The sequence below is a fragment of the Melozone crissalis genome, unplaced genomic scaffold (genome assembly GCF_028551555.1).
Source record: "Melozone crissalis strain CALT ecotype California unplaced genomic scaffold, PUWL_Pcris_2 ptg000027l_1, whole genome shotgun sequence".
Taxonomy (NCBI): domain Eukaryota; kingdom Metazoa; phylum Chordata; class Aves; order Passeriformes; family Passerellidae; genus Melozone; species Melozone crissalis.
The window spans coordinates 39,660,323-39,681,800 of record NW_026535805.1 but is presented as its reverse complement, the minus strand read 5'-3'; the positions used below and the strand labels follow the sequence as shown (position 1 = coordinate 39,681,800).

The following is a 21,478-nucleotide window of genomic DNA, read 5'->3' as shown; positions in this document are numbered from 1 at the left end:
GGAACACAGAAGTGCCCAAACAAGAGCCATGCTTGCATGTTGGCATTTGGATTTAGGTGCTGACAGCAACAGCAGGGGATGAGAACAGGGCTTAGAAAGGTGCAGCCCTTGGCCACAAGATCATCTGCCCATCAGATGATGCCATGGAGAACACCAGAAAATTTGCAAAAGTAAAGCTGGTTGGCCAAACCCATTTGGTGAAGGCTGGTAGGTATCCCAAAACATGGAGCTTTTAAGTTCTCTTGAGGCTCAGCTGATATAAAGTCCAGGTTTAAGTAATTAGGTGCGGAGCAGGGCCTTCTTTAGGGGTCAGTCCCACTTTAATTAATCTGGCCCTGTTTACTTGCTCCCAGGCTCCTTGCCAGAGTCAGGTGGTGCTTGGTCCTGAAGGGCTCCTTCCCAACTCCACTGGCACTGGTTGTGCTCCAGCAGCCCCAGGAGCAGACAGGCTCCAGCTGCTCTTTAGGGGAAGGGAAGCTGTCAAACTGTGTTACCTGAGGCAGGATGTGAGCTCCACCTACAGCCAGGGGGGTGACACCCTCCTGCCACCCCCAGGACACAGTGCTGCTGCTCCCGGTTTTGAGAGCAGCCACGTGCACCTGGACCAGCTTTTACATCCCTCTGACTTCCCAGCTCCAGGAATCAATCCATCAATGGGCAAAGGTCACCAGCAAAGAAATGAATGAAGGACATTTGCCCTTGTGTTTATTAAGCTGCCAGCAGAAGCAGATGCCACTATCCCATGCAGAAGACAGTAAACAAAGGTGTGCCAGAGCCTCTGTAGTTCCTGCTGTGGCAGTAGCAGTGCTTGTGGGAATAAATACCAGTGTTATAGGTAAGAGCCTTGGGACTCAGCTTTTGTAATTATTTATTTATTCATCTCAGTCTTTGCTTTGCTTGACTTGTTGCTACCACCCCCATTTTCTACCTGCAGAGTTTTCAACAGGTTTTATGTCAAAGAATTGTAAGTCAGAAGTTCTGATAGATTTCTTTTAGTGCAGGGAAGAGACATGTCTGCAACCAGAGCAGGATATCAGCTCTACCAGACACATAATTACACCCCCACTGTTCCTCTTGCCCTCTCAGGACAAGCTCATTCCCCTCTGATCCTGAAGCAAATAGTAGTTTTGCAACTGCCCGGGCCAAAGTCATGTCATTCCTGATCTGTCCCTGCTCTTCTCAGGGCAACCTTGCCACGGCCCTGCCTCTCTGGACAGCACACTTCCCTGCCCTGGAGGCCCTCACAGCAGCACTGAACATTAACTGAGGTCCAGGTCAGCTGAAAGCAGGTGCAAGGTCACTGGGATGCAATCCTGGGGGAATTTCACCCTGCCTGCTAGAGTCCAGCAGTGTCTTGCTCAACTGGGAGTTCTCTCCCTGCAGCTGATTATCAGTGGGCAGAGGTATCTCGCACCCTGCTCACAGTATCCTTAAGGAAAACCAGCAGTTTTTCCAGCAGATAGGGACCAGCAACACAAACAGGGAAGGGGAGCCACAGGACCGTTGTCCCTGTTTTGCCCTGCAACCACAGGCCTGTTGCAGTCGCTCAACAGGATGGATTAGGACAATTCTGAAGGTGCTGGACACTTCCTGGAAGACCCAGTGCTGTTCCTGATTCTCCTTGATGCACAGGACCCTTGGTCAGGGTCCTGCACATTCCCAAGCCTGATCCCAGCTCACTCCAAAGGAATGCCCCTGCAGGGCACATGTATAATGCTATTACCTTACAAAGGATTAAGAGTGTTTCTGCTATGCATGCTCTGGAGTTGCCACATGCCCATCCTTGTGAGTATACATCCTTGTGAGTAGCCAGTAAAATAGGAGAAAATAAAATCAATCTTTTTAAAAACTGTGCAAGTTGTCACACAACTGAACCAGGTTTGTAGTTACCTTGATTCTACAATGGAGATAAATACCATATTATGCTGCCTCTTCTTAAGAGAAACCAACAAAGTCAGACTTCATGGAGACTTACAAAGTTTTGTGGGTATTGATCCTACCATACTCAAGTCAAGACCTCTTGAAGTCCATATTGAAGTCCACACAGCTGGTACAAAAATTTCCCAGACTTAAAATACGGTTCTCTTAGTGCAGAGAGGGGGAAGCAGCTCTGCAGCAATTGGGACGATCCCATCAGAAAACCCTAAATACTGTAAATAAAGGATATGCATAGAAATTGAAATAAGAGAGGCAACACTTTTCAGAGGGAGTTTATTCTAAGTGGCATTTCTGTGCTACTGCCCTAAAGCAAACTACTCAGAAAGAGATACGCCTTCTTCAGCCACGTGCCACTTCTGATCCTAGGACTTGGAGGTAGATTTTTTTGGCCGTTGGAGCACTTTGCCTGCAAGAGACAAAGACATGAACATCAACCAGGAATGAAGTTGTTCAGGGAGAATCTAACTTCAAGTTCTTCACTTGCTCTGCCTTGGCCCCAATAAAATCACCATATATGTTTCCTTGGGTTTGCTCTGACTCCTCAGCAGACACTGGTGCTTCACACACCTCATGTGAGGCTGCTGCCAAGACTGCCCTTTTCCTCTTCAATTGTTAAGGCATTTTTTTAAACACAAATACCATTTATAATGGTGTTGCCACACTTTTGAGAGACTAGTGCAGCTATTTACAGGACAGTAAAGGCCTAGACTACTTGTTGTCAAGATTTTACATAGGGTAAAAGGAGTCTGGAATCTGCCCAGTAAGAGTTACCCAGCAACTTACTGGAAACAAACAAGTAGCCAAGTAACCCCTGGGATTCCCTCCAGACAGGGATTTTGGCCAGTTTCAAGTGAAAACTGCTACAAGTTCATCATCATGACTCACCTGTGAAAGTTTTCAACATCCTCCACAGTCTCAGGCAAAACTCTTCCTTTAGTTTCAGGCAGAAGCAGCACCAATCCACCCGCAATCAAACCAAGCACACCTTCAAAACAGAGGCACAAAGAGCTTGTAAGCATTTATCAGCCACTTGCTACAGCCAGACTGAATGGACTTGTCACTGGCATTTTATTTTGTCCTGCATACAAGGTGTGCATCTCAAGTCTCATATGCAAAACTGTCATGCTGGTGCAAAAATGGAGGATGTGGCTGCCCTGTGGAGACAGCACCAAGCCAAGTCCTCTTGTGAGTTGTGCATGAACTAGGACACCTCAAACTGGACAGACCTTTCCTTTGTAGAGGAAAGAACTCTTTTTAGTGCTAGAGCATGACAGGAAACACATTCCATCTTTATGCTGTTCACATAAGATTAGAAAATGTACACACAATATATTATCTTCTAAGCAACACAATCAAATTCTCCTCTGTTAATTTCTTTTAGCAGTTTGTACATGTTTGGCATGTGTTTTAAATCTATTAAGCACTCTTCTAGATGTCCCGTCTGTCAAAATCTGCATATTGCCATTCAAGGTATTTTTCTGTAAATAATGTGCTGACCTAAAGATTCATAAAAGTGTTGCAGGCCCTGACCTGAGAGTTCAGGTCACTAGTCTGTAAAACTTATCTTGCATTTATTCACCAGCCACTTTCTGAGTAGCTGGAGAAGAGCCAGTTAACAAAGTGTCAGACAAGCTGAAGCATAACAGCCATACTTGTACTCCATTAAACAGGGAATTACATGAAATTCTAGGGTTTGACTGCTGGACAAAGACAGTATAACTCACAGTAGAGCAGCAAATCAGCTTTAAATCCATCAAATATTAAGCTCATCAAAATTTTTATGAGTTCTTTGCCATCTGCCAAACACATATTTGACTCAAACTTCCTTTAAAATGCAAGGAGAAATCATAGGGGCAAGGGAGGCATGATGCATAAACAAGTTCCAGCTTGTCAGAAACTGAAGACTAAGGTCTTGTAGAGAGCAGGAGGCTTCTGCTGAACTTAAAGCAGCTGTGTTGGTGGCTTTTCCCTCCCTTTGGAACTTGGGTCCCCCACTGCACCCTGGAAGGGGCCAGCAAGGAGGGAAGGTGGCACTTACTGAAGACAACCAGTGGCAGATCGTGCCAGATCTCCACCAGTCTGTAGACAATGAATGGGACGATGACTCCACCAATATCACACAGAGAGGAGCAAACCATCACCCCGAGGTTCCTGGTTTGGCAGCAGAGGGATTATGTTAGTGTCAGAGTACTGCACTTGGAAAGGGATGGATTACAGCTCTCACCCTCACACAGGACAGATCCAGGCACTGTGTGGAACTTCAGATCCCTCACCAGAATCCACCCTGGTTCTCTCAAATTTTCCCTTTATTTCAGTCATGTGAGTTTCCCCTTGTCTAAAAGTACATTTCTTTTCTTTATTAAGCTACCTTTTTAAGCATTTTAATTGTGCTTCCCCTACTTTATGTTCAATAGTACCTGTGCAGTTCTGACACATTTGAGGATAACTTAATTTAGCATAAAACATAACACACACATCAGCCTCAACTATTTGTTTCCAGGCCAAATACCAACTGGGGAGAGGATGCACCTACCTGATGTAAGTTGGATACAGTTCTGTGTTTACAAAGCAAACCATTTCAAAAGCCATTGTAATTCCCATTCTCCCAATGCAAGCAGTAATCACTTTTAACCAATGTAGATCTGCAGAGAAAATACATTCAACACATTTAAAAGCATCCCAGGTGTCAATTGACACAACCGTGTTCTTCTGTGGGACCTCTGATCCATGCCAGTTGATGTTTTTAAGGGATGTTTATTTTTTTTGTTTCACCCGTGTGAGTGAGGGAACGAGAACAGTGAGGACTCATGAGCAGTGGAAAAGGGACCCTCCCAAAGCAGCATGGAGGTGCCAGAGGACAGGGTGGGAGCCCCCACGGGGTTTCATTCAGGTGACTCACCCTCTGGGATGAGGGCTGTGGCAAGGCAGGCGGCCCCAGCCACCAGGTTGGACACGGCCCAGGGGTAGCGCCGCCCGACACGGTCAATAGTGACGATGATGATGAAGGCAGCTGGGAACTCTACGAGAGCAGAGTAGAGGAAATCCAGGTACATGTTCTCAGCAGCCATTCCCATGTGCATGATGAGCCCCTGGTAGAGGACGGAGCTCGTGAACCTGGGCAGAGAAGAGCATCCTGGATTTGTTAGATAGCAAGAGAGCAGACATCCCTGTCCTGATGGAGTGGTCAATGCCAGAGCTCCAAAACTAGCTGTCTAGTGCTATATTCTTACCAGTTGTACATCAAAATGAGTGTGTTCTTTCTTATCTGTGGTGTCCTGAAAAGGTCCATCAGTGAGGGATTCTGCTTTCCACAATCATCCTCTTCAAATTTAATATCCTATGGAGGAGCCAGTACATAGCACGTTAAATTTCTCTGGGAGGAACTGATGCAAGGTACTGTCATGATGCTTACTTGCACATACAGGCAAACCCTGAGCTCACCTTAAAATGGGAAGGCATCTTTTTCCGATTTGTTTTAGCCATATTTCTGACAATTTTCATGGCTTTGTCATTTTTTCCTTGAGATATCAGCCACCTGGGAGACTCTGGGAGGCACCTACAATGCGAGTGGATGCCATTATACAACAAAACATAAAACCTACCTATTCTCCCATGAGTGGAGACTTTGGAGGGATTAAATAGAGGTCGATGGATTTTTTTTTTTTTTTTGTTAGGTGAGTTTTGTGTACTACTTCCCACTACCCCAGCCAGGAAAAGGAGTACATCCCATGGCTGAGATTGGAAGAGGAACAGTTGAGGTAGTGGCTTTAGTAAAAAAGGAGTTTACTAAAGATAAATAATAAGGAAGGAGCTTGGAGTGAGAGTAGTGCTGTCACCTTATCCAGCCCATTCACCACAAACCAGCTCCTCTTAGGGAGCCATTTTTCACTTCTGCCAATACAGATTAAGAACGACTAATTAAGTTAGAACTGGCTTACCAATTCAAAAATATGGCAGAAGGAAGGCAACAAATTTCTTTCTACTCTTCCTAATTTCTGACCCACCCATACAATTTCTCAAATCCAAAGCACTCAATCCAAAAATTATTGATTAAAAAGAGAGGAGAGAAATGAAAATTAAGGAGGACCCAAGTATTTAGTTTTTTTCAGTTGGACCACAAAAACTGCACCTTCTCTGCCTTGAAGGAACATGCTAACAGCCTGGTACAGTTATGTTAGACAATCTGTGAATAGCCATATTTTCAGACCAACTAAGTTATGCCAAGGCAACTGTTTTCATTTATAAATTGCTTAAAGAAAGTAGAAAATTATATTAGTCCAACTTTCCCCCAGTGGTCTCTTTCTTAAACACAAGGTCAGGTCAGGTGCACAGGCTAGGATTCAACAAGATCTCAGTTGCTGAGAGTCCTATTTCCCTCTCCTTTTTGCTGGGAGCCTCCTCTTTGCACCAAGGATGTGTGCGGCAACAAGGAGCGCCCAGTCTCCCTCAGCACCAGCATCAGCAGGACACGCAGGGAAGCAGGAGGAGCCGGGATTTTTGGGAGTTGGGCATAGGCACACCGAAAGGGCACTCACCAGTAGTAGAGCAGGAGGAAGCAGGTGGGCAGGGTGACGGTGAGCTGCAGCCACCGCCAGTGCGGGAGGGCGTAGGCGATGCCATCGAGGAGCAGGAGCCCGACGGAGAAGGCGGCCTGGTAGAGGATCCCCACCGTCCTGCGGTACTGCGGGCCCACCACCTCCGTCACTGCGGGCGGGCACAGCGACACGTCAGTGCCACGCTGCCCCACACGGCAGGAACCACCCGGGGCACGCCGCAGGCCCAGTGCTGTGGTAACTCCTTGGAGAAACCTTGGTAATCACGGGCTTCCCGGCATAATGCCTCCCAGCAAAACCCCCTGCTGCACTTTTCTGGCACCCAGACTCCAGCAGAGAGGAGAACACTGCTGCTGGCCGAGCACTGGCCTGAGGCATCCAGCAGTGTCCTCTGCTGCCGAGATCCCAGAGAAAATCAGGCATTTGTCACAGTGCACAGATGTGTTTTGTTGAGAAATCCAATGCCAACATACGTAATGTCTCCAACCCAACAACAAAGCTGAATATTTTGTTCCCAAAGAACAGGCTTTCAGCCTGCTTCTCACGCCAAGTAATAAGGAAGGCCTGTATCACAGGATGGCTCTGAGCTCCCAGGCCAGGGTGGGATCACTGTTCATCTGCACAGAGCCACACATCTGTGGGTCTCTGTGTCTTGTGGATTCAGAGTTAAAAGTAACTATTCCAGCAGGCAGGCACAAGCCCAGTCAACATTTTGCATCCAGTTGTGCGACTTCAAGAAAGCAAGCTCATTAGAAAAAGAACAGTAAGGAACTAATTAGCAGCCAAATGAGCTGCTGAGTTTTGGAGCCACAGATTAGCTAATGCTGCTCAGCTGAAGATGCACAAAGACATCTCCTCAGGCTCAGCAGCACTGAGCCAGAAGCCGCTGAAGGGTACACAAGCAGGATAACAAAGTTATTCTGTCCTTGTATCCTTCCCTGGACATTCAGTATTGGTCACCCTCAGGGAGATGATACAAATTTAAGGGAGATTTGGGCCTGGTTCAGGATAATTTCCATAAAACAGTTTCTAGAGATTCCAGGAGTAACAAGATGTAACAGAGAGAAAATATCAGAATGGGGTAAATAATTGTCCTGAAAAGGACTTCACACTCTAAAACAGCTTTAAGTTTCCCAGAAGAGAGGATGGATATTTTATTTGTGCTAGGAAAAGATTTAAGAGGCCAAGCAAGCATCCAGAAATGCACAGGAAGGAATAATCATGTCTTAGCAGAAAGACAGTCTAGATGGTAGGATAGGTGCTTTTATTTATATCAGACCTCTGGATAACTAAATTAGCAAAATGCTCACACTGAAAGATTTCATGGAAGTTTAGGGCACTGACTTTTACATTTTTACCACTGTCACAATGAACTGCATATCTCTCAGAGGTATTTGGTAGACCCACCTGTTACTCTAACCCAGCTAATGTTCTGTGAGTCAGCTTTTAAAATAGGTAATCTGCTGCTTCAGTGATTGCTTGCAGTTGGGTATTTTGGACAAGAGACTGAACTCCACTCCTGAAAAATCCCAGAGAAGTCCCAGGCAGCTCTACCCTGAAGCAGAAGGAGGTCCTGAGGTGGTCCCAGACCCAGCCTGTCTGCCCAGCTGTGCCTCACCAGCAGACACAGCTGGTGCAGGACACTGGGAGAGAGAGGAGCCCACACGGGCTGGCTCCTCCATGGCTTGGCCTCTGCTCAGCCCAGTGCATACACACAGGTACACAAACACCTCGTCTTCTTATCAGCAAGTACGTGCTGTTCTTCAGTTATTTTTATGTTTCCTGTTTCCCTCTTTGTGTCATAAAAATGTCTCAAGTTTTCCCCACCCTCTGCTTGCTTCTTTAATGGTCTCCTGTGTCCCCATCCTGTCTGCACCCAGGGCAGAGGGACTGTGCCTGCCTGGTCACCTTCCCTAGCCAGAGCCTGATGGAGGGAACAGGAGCCGTGGGGCCCAGACAGATCTGCAAAGGTGAGCTGTACCACAGGGGAAAGCCTATCTGGGGTTAGGAGCCCTAATACACCATCACTTGCTTGAGTTTTGAAGGCTACTGTTGGTTCTCCCTAATGACAGTGCTTGAAAACATCCTGGGGAGTCAGAGGGAGAAAACTCCTTAATAAAATACCGTGGGGGGCATTTTTAAATGGCTTATTTTTCAAGTTTTTTGGAGTTGAGTTTTGTTCCTTCATCATCTGCAGCTAGTCTGGCTCCTGGGAGCAGTCCTGCACTCACCCAGGATGTAGCCTGCAGTCCAGCAGCCCTTGCTGACCAGCCCTTGCAAGAACCGGATGATGACTATCCACAGGTAGCTGGGCACGAAGACCAGGAGGAGTCCACACACAATATTGGCAACGATTGTTGTTAAAAGGCAAAATTTACGGCCAAACCTGGGTTGGAAAATGATAGGCATGAAGCAAACCACTAGTCATGGAAGCATTTTAAACTACTAAGAGCTTTGTGTATCTTCAGGGGGAAAAAAATCCAATTTTGCTATGCAATATTGAAACATGCTTTTTTTCTTTGCCCATTATTCACTTATCTGCTTTTCTATGCCATGAAAAGCTACTGTGCCAGTTGCTCAGCGATTCCACAAAAACTTTAAGGAAAAAAAAAATAGTTCCATGTTTACATATATTACATTGGGACTGAAAAACAAGTAAGGGTCAATGTTATGATTCTGATAGTTCCACATGCACCAGATTTATAAGGGATTTATTCACCACAACCTTTACCTTTAAAACAGTAGTAATGAGTGGATCTACTTGTGAGTGGGCATTTCTCAGCTGGAGCAACTCAGAGCCTACTGTGCTAACAGTCCTAGGGGAGCAAGGGGGAAAACAGGCCTTGACATTTGTTTCTTTTTAACCCCAGGTGCCTGGGCCAGGGAGTCTGACTCTGCTGGCTCTGAACGGGGAAGCTAGAGGGACTATCTGCTTTTTTCTAAGTGACTGCTACTGCACACATCTGGCAGTGTGTGACAACTCTTTCTAAGCTTCTCCAAGCTGCAGCCACACAGAGTGTGACAGGTTAAGTGGGAGATCAAAACCATGCATTTCCTGGCTTTGGTTAACATCTGAGGGCTCTTATACGGCACAGTACAAAGTTTGAGGTGTACAATTCTAAAATAGAATGGGCTCTGCAGGGCTCTCTGAGCAGATCTGTGCTAACCATCAGACACAACCTGAAAGGCAGGGTACTGGCTCATGCTGCCACTGAAGGTCCAGGGGGATGACCTTATTTTCAGAAGAGCAGAGATGATATCACTTGCACAACCTTTATCTAGGTTTGGCTGCTGAACATTGATAAGGGAGGTCAGAGAGTTTTGCTGTCAGCCCACACGTACCTGTCTGCAATGTAGCCAATGTTTAAGGAGCCAATAAAAAACCCAGCATTCACAGAAGACTGAAAGAGATCCAACTTCCAGGAGTCCTCACACACCAGGTCAAACTAAAGGAGCAATCACAGTCAGAGACAAAAGAGTGAAATGAGGAGCTGGCTCACATCCAAAACTCTCCTTCACTTCAGTTAAAGATTTAAACTTGTTTAAATGGGTCATGTTTCTGGGTCAATGCCTGTTTTGCCAGCACACAGAAATCCTACTAACTTAACTAATTGTCCAACATTAAAAACTGGAAAAAGCCCTTGAGCAGTTTACTGGCATGTCCCATTCATGTCTCATCTCTCTTTTCTGGAAAGAGCATAAGTGAGTAATTGTCTGTCAAAACTGGCACCCGAACCTGTATTGGCCCTCATCGATCAAATCAGCAAGGATCTGACAATCACACAGAGTTTTTCAAACAGGTTTTTTTTGTGGCTGATGGTGAGCATTTCTAAGCAGTTCTTGTTGCCTCATACCCTGGCATGGAAGGGTACTGCCCACTAAGTGTGATGCCTTTACTAGAAGCATCTTAGATGCCTTCATGAGCCTGCCTTGTCCCAGGTCCCAGGGAGCACTGGCCTTCTGGAGGAGGGTGGAAGTACCTGCATCTGCCCTGAGGCCACAGCATTTTCTCTCTGCTCTGATCTTTAGCTCAACTACATTGTTGCATGTGTCTGGAGAGCAGACATTTTTTACCCAGGGCCAAGCTTTATAGCACATGGATACCCACATACATTTGTCATCTAGTCTTGTCCTATCTTGCTGGTAGAAATACATAAAAGCTACTATTGCAAAAACTTCTCCTAATATAAGTGAGAATCCCTTCCTCCTGGTAGCTGGGTTTAATTGAATCTATGTATCCATAATTAATACAAAACTAAATTTTTCTTCTGATGCTCTTATAGGACTTCCCATGAGGACCTTTTTCCATAGGCAAACTTTTCCTTTGAAATAACACAATTTACACTGCACTATCCTTTCCTTTTCTTAGTAATCAGAGCAACATATCAGAGCCTGAGAAGTTTCACAGAAACAGTGACAACAAGGAGCTCGTTGACAAAATGCAGAGTTATGTGACACATCTGGTTACCCCATGAAGGAAGCAGCCCGTGGGCCTGGCCTGGCACCCCTTCAGCAGGAGAGGGCAGACAGCTGATGTGAGAGCATGACTGCATAAGCCCACACCGACTGCAAGTGCTCAGCTTCCCACAGCCTCAGGAGATGATGGTGGGAGCATCTGACCCCAGGATCCGCTGGAGCATTTTCCTGTGAGATGTGCTGCTGAGCTGCTGCTGCATAGAACACCTGGCTCAGCCTGCATTTAAGGTGCCTCACTTCCTCCCTTTCATATCTCACAGCCCATAACTTGCTGAAAGAAGCACACTTAGAGTGCAGCCCCTTATATCCAGGACCAATCTCTTACAAAACTATGAATGTGGAAGTTGCTGGAGCACAGATTTTAACTGCTCCTGTGTTAGACATGTGGGGCAAAGAATCCTGACTGCCTCTAAACATTTGGTGGAGCTTTCTATGATGAGATCAAGCTTGTCATCCCAGTTACTGGTTTATTCTTAAAGCACCTGAACTGCTAAAGTACAGCAAGTAGCTTAAGTACTACTTTCAGTTTATTCACACTCCTTCTGAGAACACAGTTTCTACAGTTTATTCCTGACTTAAGCTGTTTAATTGTGGGAAGCAATACCTTTCCTCACACTGACTGCAATTCATTTTTATTTAAAACCAACTTTAAAAGACATTATTCATTAAAAAAATAAAAGAAAAAAAAAGGAAGGGGGTGGGGGGAAGAAATTAAGACCATTGAATTGGCCAGTTTTGTTTGGAGCACTGCTAGCTGCACTGTTTACACACCTTCACCAATTGGACCTCTCATGTGACAGGAATTTCATTCAGAACTGGACTTTATCTACCTGGGGATTTATTTGCTGAAATATGCTCTGCTCCCCAGCTGGAGATATAAGCCTCCTGAACAGCCAAGGCAGCACTTCACAGCAAGGACAGAAGGACGATGACTTGTAAACCCCCAAGCGCAAGTTCACAGTGAGAGCCAATCCCTCCTCCAGGTAAGCAGGGGATATTTTAACACAGCCAAGGCTCCACCAACCCTCTCCCCCAGCCCTCACCTGGTCTTTAACAGAGGGGACAGGACAAAGGGGGTTGTTTTTACCTCTGTCACGATAGAGCTCCCTGGGGAGTCGTAGACCCAGCCATCCCGGCAGGGCCCGAGGGGGACGGGCTCCCCAGTGCCCCCCAGGCTGCCGAGGGGGTCGGTGCAGCTGATGCCTGTTGTGTTCCAGTCCACCTCGTACCTCCTGCAGCGGCTGCTGAAGCTGGCCCCGTGGCCATCCCACTGGGGAACTGTGTGATTGAGCTGCTCCTCCAGGCTCCAGCCACAGCGCTGGCTCAGCTCAGCCACCCCGGGGTTGGAGCAGCGGTGCTCGGGGGTGAACCCAAAGAAGACGACCCCCACGTACACTGGGGTGAAGGAGGCAGATAACAAACATAGGACAAAAAAGGTTTGCTTCTGGAACCTGTCAAATTCGCCAACATGCTCTAAAATATCATCTAGGGTTGGCATTTTGACACCCAGACCACCTCAAAAACCTCAACTAGGTCCTCTCTGCAGCCCTGATATATTTAGTTGGCAACAAAGCTACTTAAGTTACAAAGATATTTGACCAAAAGTCAAGACTAACTCTATAAATTATTAAACTACATGTTGCAAGCTCTATTTTTTAGGTTTCATTTGAAATCAGACCTTAATTCACCCAAGGCGAATTTCCCTTTAACCCCTAATCAGAGCACTTCTGCATTCCTGTTCTCTGGAACAGCCCCTATGGGTCACAGCCCTTCAGGTTTTTTGGGGGGTTTTGGGGTTATTTTTTTAGTTAGGCAAGTCAGTTCATCAAATAATAAGCATTTTTAAACGGCAAACATAGGTGGAAAATTCTACCAATACACAAGCAACACGGGGCTTAGTGCAGAATGGCTGGGCACCACATGAGCAAAGCTTCATAACCAGGATCTGTAAAAAATAGGTGGTCACACCCTGAAAGAGCAATGTCTACACATTGAGCCATAGAGCAGTAAAGGAACAGCTTTCCTGAAAACTCCTCTGTCACATGAGTCTCACCCCGCACCCTCTTCCATTCCCAAGGAAAACCTCTCCCCATCAGGGAACACACTTTTACCTGACCGTATTTTTGCAGTGATCCAAAAGAGAAGAAGCATTCATTACAGAATTATGCACTGGGAATAGCTGTGGAAAGCCATACTATACAGTGTCTATGGCCAAAACTGCTTTTTTTTTTTTTTTACCTTATCACAGCAAACCTATTGGACTTCAGGTAGGCTTCATTGCAGGCACCTCAAATAAATGCAGTTGTATTAGGCTCCAGTGGTACATTGTCCTGCCTATGGATAGACACCAGCTACTCCCAGATCTTTTGCTGACAACAGCAGCATTCCATCAGAAAGAAAAGCCTAAGTGGAGGTAACATTTAAAAGACGTTTTAAAAAGTGAAAAATTGTATGGAAAGCAATTGGAATAGCTTAGGCAACAAAGAAAAAAAATTAAAGACACAATACACTCTGAAAAAAATAAACCAGCTTAGAAGGCCATCCTGGCCCAGGCATTGAAACAGAACTTCGTCTCACTGCTCATCAACTACAGACCAAGACTGGCCTGAGCAGTTGTGAAAGCTGCTCTGCAAACCAACATTCCAAAATCATTCCCTACATCACACAGATGTGCTTTCTCCTCTCCTACTTTATCCTCTTCTCTGTCAGGAACATCTATACCAAGTTAACAAGAACTCCTGAGCTGTGTCACCCTCAGCCAAGCACAGCACCACCCCACTCCAGACCTTTGCCTCCCTGGCTGCAGGAGCTCCATGTGGAACTGGGGAGGGGAACAGGGACACAAACGTGCACAGCAGTCACCACGCTCTGAGCCAGCCCCTGCAACCTTCCTCAGCAGGGGGAAGTGTGCACTCAGCTGGAGCCAAGGGAACTGAAGTCAAAGCCTGCCTGGGATGTGGATGAAGCTAAGGCATTAGGCTGCATCTTAAAAACACACCCCAAACCCCCTCACATCACTTCTTTTCCAACAGTTTTATTTCAACAGTCGGTAATGGCATGGAAAAGTTTCCCTTGAACTACAGAAGTTTGATCCACACTGGGCCAGTTTTCCCCATTTCCCACCATTCTCCCTGGAGCCAGCCCAGAGGGGGCTGTGTGGACCCTGCCAGGCAGGGGGTTTCTTTGGGATGTTTCCCAAGGAGTCATGCTGCTGACTAGCAAAGCTTCTGCTCCTGGCCCAGCCATTTGTACAGACTCATCTGGGCCCTGCTATTCTCATAACCCTTCTCTCCACATAGTTGAGTATTCTTCTGGGAAAAATCGTCTGGTGAAGCTGGTAATGCATCCAGCTCTCTATGAGGCAAGATTCAGCCAGGCTACCTACAAATGCCTGGGTAAAAAGTGGGCAATAATTCCAAGACCAGGCACTGAAGTCACTCACTGTCAGATACAAATTATAACATTGTTTTTGCTCAGAGAAGCACTCCTGGACAGAATAGCTCTGTTCTACCTAAGCCTTGCTAGGCACAGCCCAAACAAAGAGACCGCATGATTTTACGCAGGAGAAATCATTTCATGCAGTTGGTTCACGGATCAAACTCCCAAATGCCAGCCTTGATGACCTGGGCAAGGGAAGCAGCACCCTCTGACATGCATTGAGAGAACTGTTGTAATGATAACAGATGGAATTAAAAATACATCATCAAGCCTCTCACTTCACCAAGCTCTCCTAATTATAAATATGAAAATTCTGATTTAAATTTGAGAAGATGCAGCTTAAGCCAAACTGACTCACAGCTACAGTTGTAGCAATACAAGAGGAAGACCCAAGCCTGATTAAAGAAAGAACACACCCACCAGGGCCTGCCTATATATTCTGATCCTTGTCATCAAACACTGGTTCTCATTTTGAGTGACATGATTGAGGTATTAGCCACCACAGCAGGAAAGGGCCTCACCAGGCTGGTGAGCAGCATACAGAAGAGTGCAAGAAAGATTCCAGACTTGAGATGTGGGATTTGGAATACCCACTTCATATCTTTTATTGAAATTGCTGAATACTTTATATTACACTATTTTGATTCAAAATGGAGTTTTTATAAAAAGAAACCATTGTTGAAACTGAATAAGCCAGCCAAAAGGAACAACAAAAAGTTTCAAAAAATTCTGACCAATGCATGTTCTCGTACAATGCTTTGAAACCCTAACATTGTCCATAATTTCATTTAGGAAACACCTGGAGAGGAGCAAGACTGCTAGAGAAAAACTGACTTGCATTTATTACCAGCAACATTTCAAATTAATGACCATGGCCAGGATCATAGCATACAGACTACAAATTAGGCTATCGGAAAATATTGGCCCAGATTTATTTTCTTGAAATTAATACCAGAGAGAGGCATTATGCAGACTAGGGCTCCTCTAGTCCTTGGGTTTTTCTTTATGATGACAAACTGGGTAGTGCAGACTGTATTATAGGAACTCTGCCTCTATGTTCTTGAAGAGTCTGGCTCTCTGTGCAGTTGGCCTAGCCCAGCCATAATCAAGGAAAAAAAAAAAATCTTTGGGTGCTTGTCAGCTGCTTAGGCAAATACTGATGAAGTCAGTCATATAACCAGTACCAAAAAAAAAAATAAAATACCATGCGAAGAACAGCAACCATTTCAGGCTAAAGCTATACAGAATTGTACCTTTTAGTCCACACCTCTGAACCAATGATCTGTTTAAATTAGAATGGATATTCAAATTTACAGGATAAATTAGACCAGTTCCAAAATTTACATCAAATCATCCCAACACACAAAAGTTATACTTTTCCTTGTCTCACAATGGGTGAGCCCATAGAAGAATACCCTGCCGGCAGGAAGAACAAGTTACTATTAAGCAAACCTGAGTAGTGAGGATCAATAAATACAAGGAGTTAAAACGATAGTAGTCGGATAACTTGAGTCTCAGAAGCCAGGGGCTTCGTTAAGCCTTAATCTTTTCCTTTCAAAGGTTTCTCTTTTTTAAGCAAGCATTTAACATCTATGCTGAGACTTAAAAAAAAAAAAGTGTCCTGGCTAGAGAGAGTCAACTAACTCAACCAACTGGATGTCAGAAATCCAGTCATTACTGAACAGATCATTGTAAACAATCAAGAAATCTTTATCTTCTTCCCTTTTCAATGGTTTCTTGTTAAAGGCAAAATTCGGAAAAATCTTTCAGGCTGAAGTCCTCGTATTTGGTTGGAAATGTTGTCCTGTTATATATAATCTCTCTATATATATTTGATTAGGCACAAGAAGGGTTATTAAATATTCAACAAGTCCTCATCACTATCATCATGAAACGATGTTGTATTTGTAGAGTTCTGTGCCTGATGCTGGCCTGGCTTTGCTATTGCTTTTGTTTCCTTTCCTCCGTTCAGTAAATAAGATTTGTTATCACTGCCAAAATTGTGTGGCTTCTTTTGTGGGTGCTTGCTCTTGTCTAGTCCTCTTCCCGTTTGAATCTTTACATCTGGAATGGTTAACACTTCATCCTCACTGTCCAGGTCATCCACATGGAGAGAGGTAAGGGCTTCAGATGTAACAGACTTGGTAGCAATGTGACCATTCTCCTGTCCTCCTTTGGCTGTTCTTGGATTTGGTGCTGCAACTTCCTCCATAAGCCACTCTGTCTCATTCTCATTAGCTTCTTCTTCACTGCTGATCTGCAAGAAAAGAAAAGAGGAGAATGCATCTGCCACTCCAGACTGACACACACACTGATCTCCCCAGTCGTCAGACCCCACAGCATGCACAGCCTTGGTTTAAGGCAGCTGTGAGAGAGTAAACACTGCAAGAGCATCACTTTCCACTGTGCTGAAACAGACTTGGCTCTCTTTTTGTACATTGACATGTTATTTGATGATTTATGGACTGCTTTGCATTTCCTCAACTCCATCTTCCTTTCTCATTTCACAATATAAATATATATATATATATATATATACACATCAGCTATGTGGCTTTCCTAATACCACACCATATGGTTTCTATGCACTAAAGGAGTTAGGAATTGAGGGGATTATTTATTTATTAACAAAGCTTCATATTATAAAAACTTGACAAGAAACAAATTTGATTTTGTCACTGTATTACCTTTGTGTATTTGTAAGAAACACCAGATGATCTTCTGCAGCAGTTTGTTATCTTGTTTATTACAATTTCCCTAAACAAAGGAAAGAATACTACATTAGGAACACTGTATCCACTTATTAGCCCTCACTTTTCTTCTGGAATTTTACCATCAACATAAAGCATGTCAGCAAATGAGCTACAAACTATCACACTGACCCTGAACCACTCTATCAAAATCCAGTCTGGGATAATGTACATCTTCCCCCTTGCTACAGCTTCAGGCTGACTGTACTGAAACCCCTCTGGCCTTCACATCTAAAGGAAAAACCCCAAAAGTCATCTGGAAAGCAGAGGAACAGCAGGACTTGCACTTTTTCCCTGACACTGTTGTATGGATCTAGTCTCACCCCATGGAAGTGGAGGGATATCAAATACTAACAATATTGTCATAGTGTTTTATGCTCCTTAATTAGCAGCTGCCCACAAGAGACCAACTCAGTTTTACACCCCAGCCCTCTTTACATGGGCCTTCAGACAGTAATGGAGAATTTGAAGGAACCAGCAGTTTGACAGCTGATCCTGCCAACTGAAAAACAGAACTCAAATCTCTAAAGTTTACCATTTTCCTTTCATTTCTGGCAGAAAACAGAGTCCTGACAAAGAAACTTCTAAAGCCTCTTAATAATTTCTTACCTCCTCTCTTTTTTGTAGAACAGCAAGATTATGAGACACGCAGTGAGAACAACCAGGAGGACACTAAGCACAGCACCAACAGCCTGGCTTCTCCTTGAAAGACCTTTATGTATTTGGGTCTCATCTGTCTGCTGCTGATTGTTTCCTGGATCATTGGTTGATCTAGCAATGTAAATTGAAAAGATAAGGTCTATTGATAAATTTTTTTAAACTGGATTAGAAACATCAGATTAAAAGAAGACATGCCACGCCATCCTGTCATTCCCATCTAACAACTGCACAAACTGAATTTAGGGCAGTTTGCCTGTGCTTTCAAGCTAGCAGCCAGAAAGGAAACACTTCCAGAAGTAGTCACTCCATTTTTCACAGTGAGGTACCTGTCAAGAACATTGCAAACACCTAGATACAGACACACTCCCCTTTTAACACTGTCCCCTCACTAATCAGCAGATTAGCTGATCATATTTAATTGCAGAAATGCTTCATTGCTCCTTGAAGACCTGTAATGATTTTCCATTCCAGGTTAAAGAAGTGGGCAGATAGAGCGGAAGGCCAGTCTTTGTCACAGCTTTAAAGTTTTCCAGACAATAAGGCAGGGGAACCAAACATCTCACCCACAAACTGTTTGCTCCTCTCAGTAACATGAAATAGCACGTTCTGCCAGCTACAGTAGCTTTTACTTAGGGAAAACAATTACATTAATTCCATTGTGCCTCTCCAGCTGTAAGTCCAGATCAGTTTGGCAAGCTTTAATTCAGTAGTCATGTGCCCAAATGCTGCATACATGATCATCAATTTATCTATAAGTCTACTCCTTTTTTAGCTTTTCCCCTTTTCCCAAGCACTGTAACAAATAAATACAAAAGAGCCTTTCGCTGAGAAGTGCTGACAGAAGCTGCTTTCAGGAAACAGTTATCTACTCACATTAATGGACACACAGCAGATGTGTACCAGGTAAATAAATACTGGCAATCTGCTGTCTCGTGAAGGAATTCAGGGATGCCTTCCTTCGCTTCTGGATTGCAGTGAAAGAAAATGGTTGAAGACACAAACTTTGTTTTATCTTTACCACATCTGGAGTCAGATGAAAATATGACATCCAAATCATCATCTACAATGAGAAGAAAAAATAGTTTACATCCTTGAGAACAGTCTGTAAACACCAGACCCTGGAAAAAAAAGTAGCTAGCTAAAGGAAATCATTGCAGTATGAGCACAGATGAAAACAGGAGATCAAAGTCTTCTAACTTCAATTCTTTCTGTCTTCAAGTGTCAAGCCCTAACCCCTATTAAAGCCATATTTGCAACTGAGCTTACACAGCAAAAAAAAAAGAAAAAAAAAAGAAGAAATCTAAATTATGCTAGACAGATTTTGAATAGCTTTACAGAAATGGATTAGCATAGATGATGTCAACCAAGAGCCATTTTCTGCTGAAGCAATTCACAGAGTATCAAGCAATTCTGTCTGGTGAATACATACTTACCATCAACGTAGTACTTGGCATTTCTGGCAGAACCAACTCTCCGAACACGCCGCTCATTGGTTTTCACCTGGCAGATGTTGGCTCCAAAGCATTCTGGGGAACTTGAGTTTGTTATACCAGAAAGTTGGATTTGATACACATATTTATCACCATTTGTCCGTACATCACCAGAAGCTGTGTACAACCTGAGGAAACAGGAAAAAATGTATTCTTAAGTCTAAATTCACAGGTTGGGGTTATTCCCAAGACTGGCAGCAGTGGTAGATGCTATCACTGGTTGATTCCAGAGCATGCTGAGTGTGATTCAGCAACCAGAAAAGATGCAGGACTGTGGATTCCTCCTTGAAGTAGAAATAAGGATTATATTTAGCATAAATATAATCTTTTGCAAGCACAGAAGGCAGATTTTTCCAGTTATACTGCCCATCTAAGAGAGTATGAAGACCAAAATGTGATTCAGTGGCTCATACACCCTACTGACTGTGAGAACCACCTGGTGTGCTCTGCAGCTAAGATAAATGGCACAGTTTAGCAATCTTCTCCAGAAAGGTAACTAGTTCTACCGTTCTGCTGTTTTGGGATTTCTTTGGGGTTTTTTTACTCACTTGGAATAAACATCCCCTAAAGAAAAGTTTTTCCCAGTTGCAGGATTAATGACTGTTCCATTCACCACCTCTACCTCCTGCTGCTTCACAGCACAAGCTGCACGTGTGTCCCATGTGATGTAGTAAGCACAGTTTTCTTCATCAAACCTACCAAATAAAAGAGAAAGCTGATGATTCCAGGAAAGAGCAACAACCTTTTTAGCACCTTGAGAAAAGGAAAAGACAACTGCAAACCCACACGTGACAATGTCCTGCCTAAGTATCACACCTAGAGTAAGCTACAATAGTCAAGCAGCACTCAAAAAAAAAAAAAAAAAAAAACAAACTACCTGAAGAATTACCTTGGATTTTTCTGAAGTTTCATGATTTTAGAAGACTTGGCTGCACCTAAACTCCTGAACTTCCTACTGAAAATTCCAGAATTCCCACAGTGTATCAAAGGGTTTTATTGATATATTTCAGCTAGCAAACACATCAGGCTGCTTTTCTGCACCACATTAAACCTGGCTTTTATTTACGCAGGTATAAGCTAATGCCCTCGTTCTGGCCACGAAGCAAAAGTCCTCAAGTTTTCTTAGTATTTGTGATCATGCATATATACCTTATTTCAGAGAGCTGCTGGTTAAATACACTGTATTGAGACAGAAATAACCTATACTTTATTAGCTCAATCACTTACCTACAGAAAATGTTCTTTAATAAATGGATTTTGGACAGAGGTTAGAGTGGTTGTACAATGACACTGGCTACTGACACTGAAAACAACAGCATCCGAACCATTATCAGATCTAATTCAGAAGCAGAATGCTTAAATTTTTTCCCAGAAATTTTAGGATAAATAAAAAATATGATGTTTATGAAAATGAACAATTGCACAAACTCCAGAAGACCCTATGCCTTGCAAGTACAGACCATGGATTATTTTTGAGATTCTCTAACAGAGCAGAGTGTCCCCGTCTTGAGATTTAAGGGTTTACTAGAGAGCTACAAATCAGCCATGAAGGTACGTAAATTTATTACTCACCTCTGCAGCATGGGCATGCCAACTGTTCTTGCACATTTCAGTTCTATAATTGTTGTTACTTTCTTATTTTTCCTACATTCTTGCCCACTGGAATAACTAATATATACTGTATCACCTAGAAGAAAAAAAGGTGACAAAAAGTTTTTGTAAGCAGCTGTCAGAAATTTCCTTTGCTCCTTTGCCCTCTCACAACTATAGAATCACATATTAGCTGAGGGTGGAAGGGATCCCTGGAGGTCATCTGGTCCAAACCCCCTGCTCAAGTGGGGTCACTTGGGGCCAGCTGACCAGGACTATGTCCAGACAGCCTCTGAATATCTCCAAGGTAGCAAACTCCACAACCTCCTTAGATAGCCTGTGCCAGTGCTTGGGTAACCTCACTGTAATGAGAGGGTTTCTTGATATTCAGATAGATAATTCATTTCTTAGAGCTTTAATGACAACACTGTTTAATTGCTTCAATGCTTTCTCATGCCTTAAACATCACATTTGGTTTCCATTTTTAAACGGAAGATTCACTGATAAAATATTTCAAAATAAAAGATCAGCATAATTTAAAAACTGCTGCAGCCAGGCTGTAAGATTTAAACCTTTAACCTCT

General features: G+C 43.9%; 2 protein-coding genes across 2 annotated transcripts in view; both read right to left on the bottom strand.

Moving 5' to 3' along the window:
• Positions 1-2,277: 2,277 nt before the first annotated feature.
• On the bottom strand, positions 2,278-12,465 carry LOC128939270 (solute carrier family 22 member 2-like). Its single transcript, XM_054280152.1, has 11 exons — positions 12,055-12,465; positions 9,834-9,937; positions 8,723-8,877; positions 6,474-6,642; positions 5,380-5,494; positions 5,169-5,275; positions 4,838-5,052; positions 4,472-4,580; positions 3,977-4,089; positions 2,824-2,923; positions 2,278-2,344 (listed from the first exon to the last, which is right to left on the bottom strand). Exons 1-11 carry the CDS (start codon positions 12,463-12,465, stop codon positions 2,278-2,280), a joined length of 1,665 nt encoding a protein of 554 aa, XP_054136127.1.
• Positions 12,466-14,972: 2,507 nt separating this feature from the next.
• IGF2R (insulin like growth factor 2 receptor) overlaps positions 14,973-21,478 on the bottom strand; it is a 56,208-nt gene continuing 49,702 nt past the window's right edge. The window contains exons 42-48 of the mRNA XM_054279595.1: positions 20,878-20,992; positions 19,854-20,000; positions 19,249-19,433; positions 18,689-18,875; positions 17,765-17,926; positions 17,093-17,162; positions 14,973-16,662 (exon numbers count right to left, since the gene is read on the bottom strand). Of these exons, the coding sequence (XP_054135570.1) occupies positions 16,261-16,662; positions 17,093-17,162; positions 17,765-17,926; positions 18,689-18,875; positions 19,249-19,433; positions 19,854-20,000; positions 20,878-20,992 (1,268 nt within the window). The 3' untranslated portion in view covers positions 14,973-16,260. The remainder of the gene's footprint in view (positions 16,663-17,092; positions 17,163-17,764; positions 17,927-18,688; positions 18,876-19,248; positions 19,434-19,853; positions 20,001-20,877; positions 20,993-21,478) is intronic.

What these genes read in the sequence shown, in the direction of transcription:
- LOC128939270 (XM_054280152.1), bottom strand. Translation starts at nt 12,465, where the DNA reads ATGCCAACCCTAGATGATATTTTAGAGCATGTTGGCGAATTTGACAGG. An exon ending in GACTGCAGGCTACATCCTGG is followed by an intron (nt 6,643 to 8,722) that starts GTGAGTGCAGGA and finishes GCCCGCCCGCAG; the next exon opens with TGACGGAGGTGGTGGGCCCG. An exon ending in TTCCTCCTGCTCTACTACTG is followed by an intron (nt 5,495 to 6,473) that starts GTGAGTGCCCTT and finishes CTCGCATTGTAG; the next exon opens with GTGCCTCCCAGAGTCTCCCA.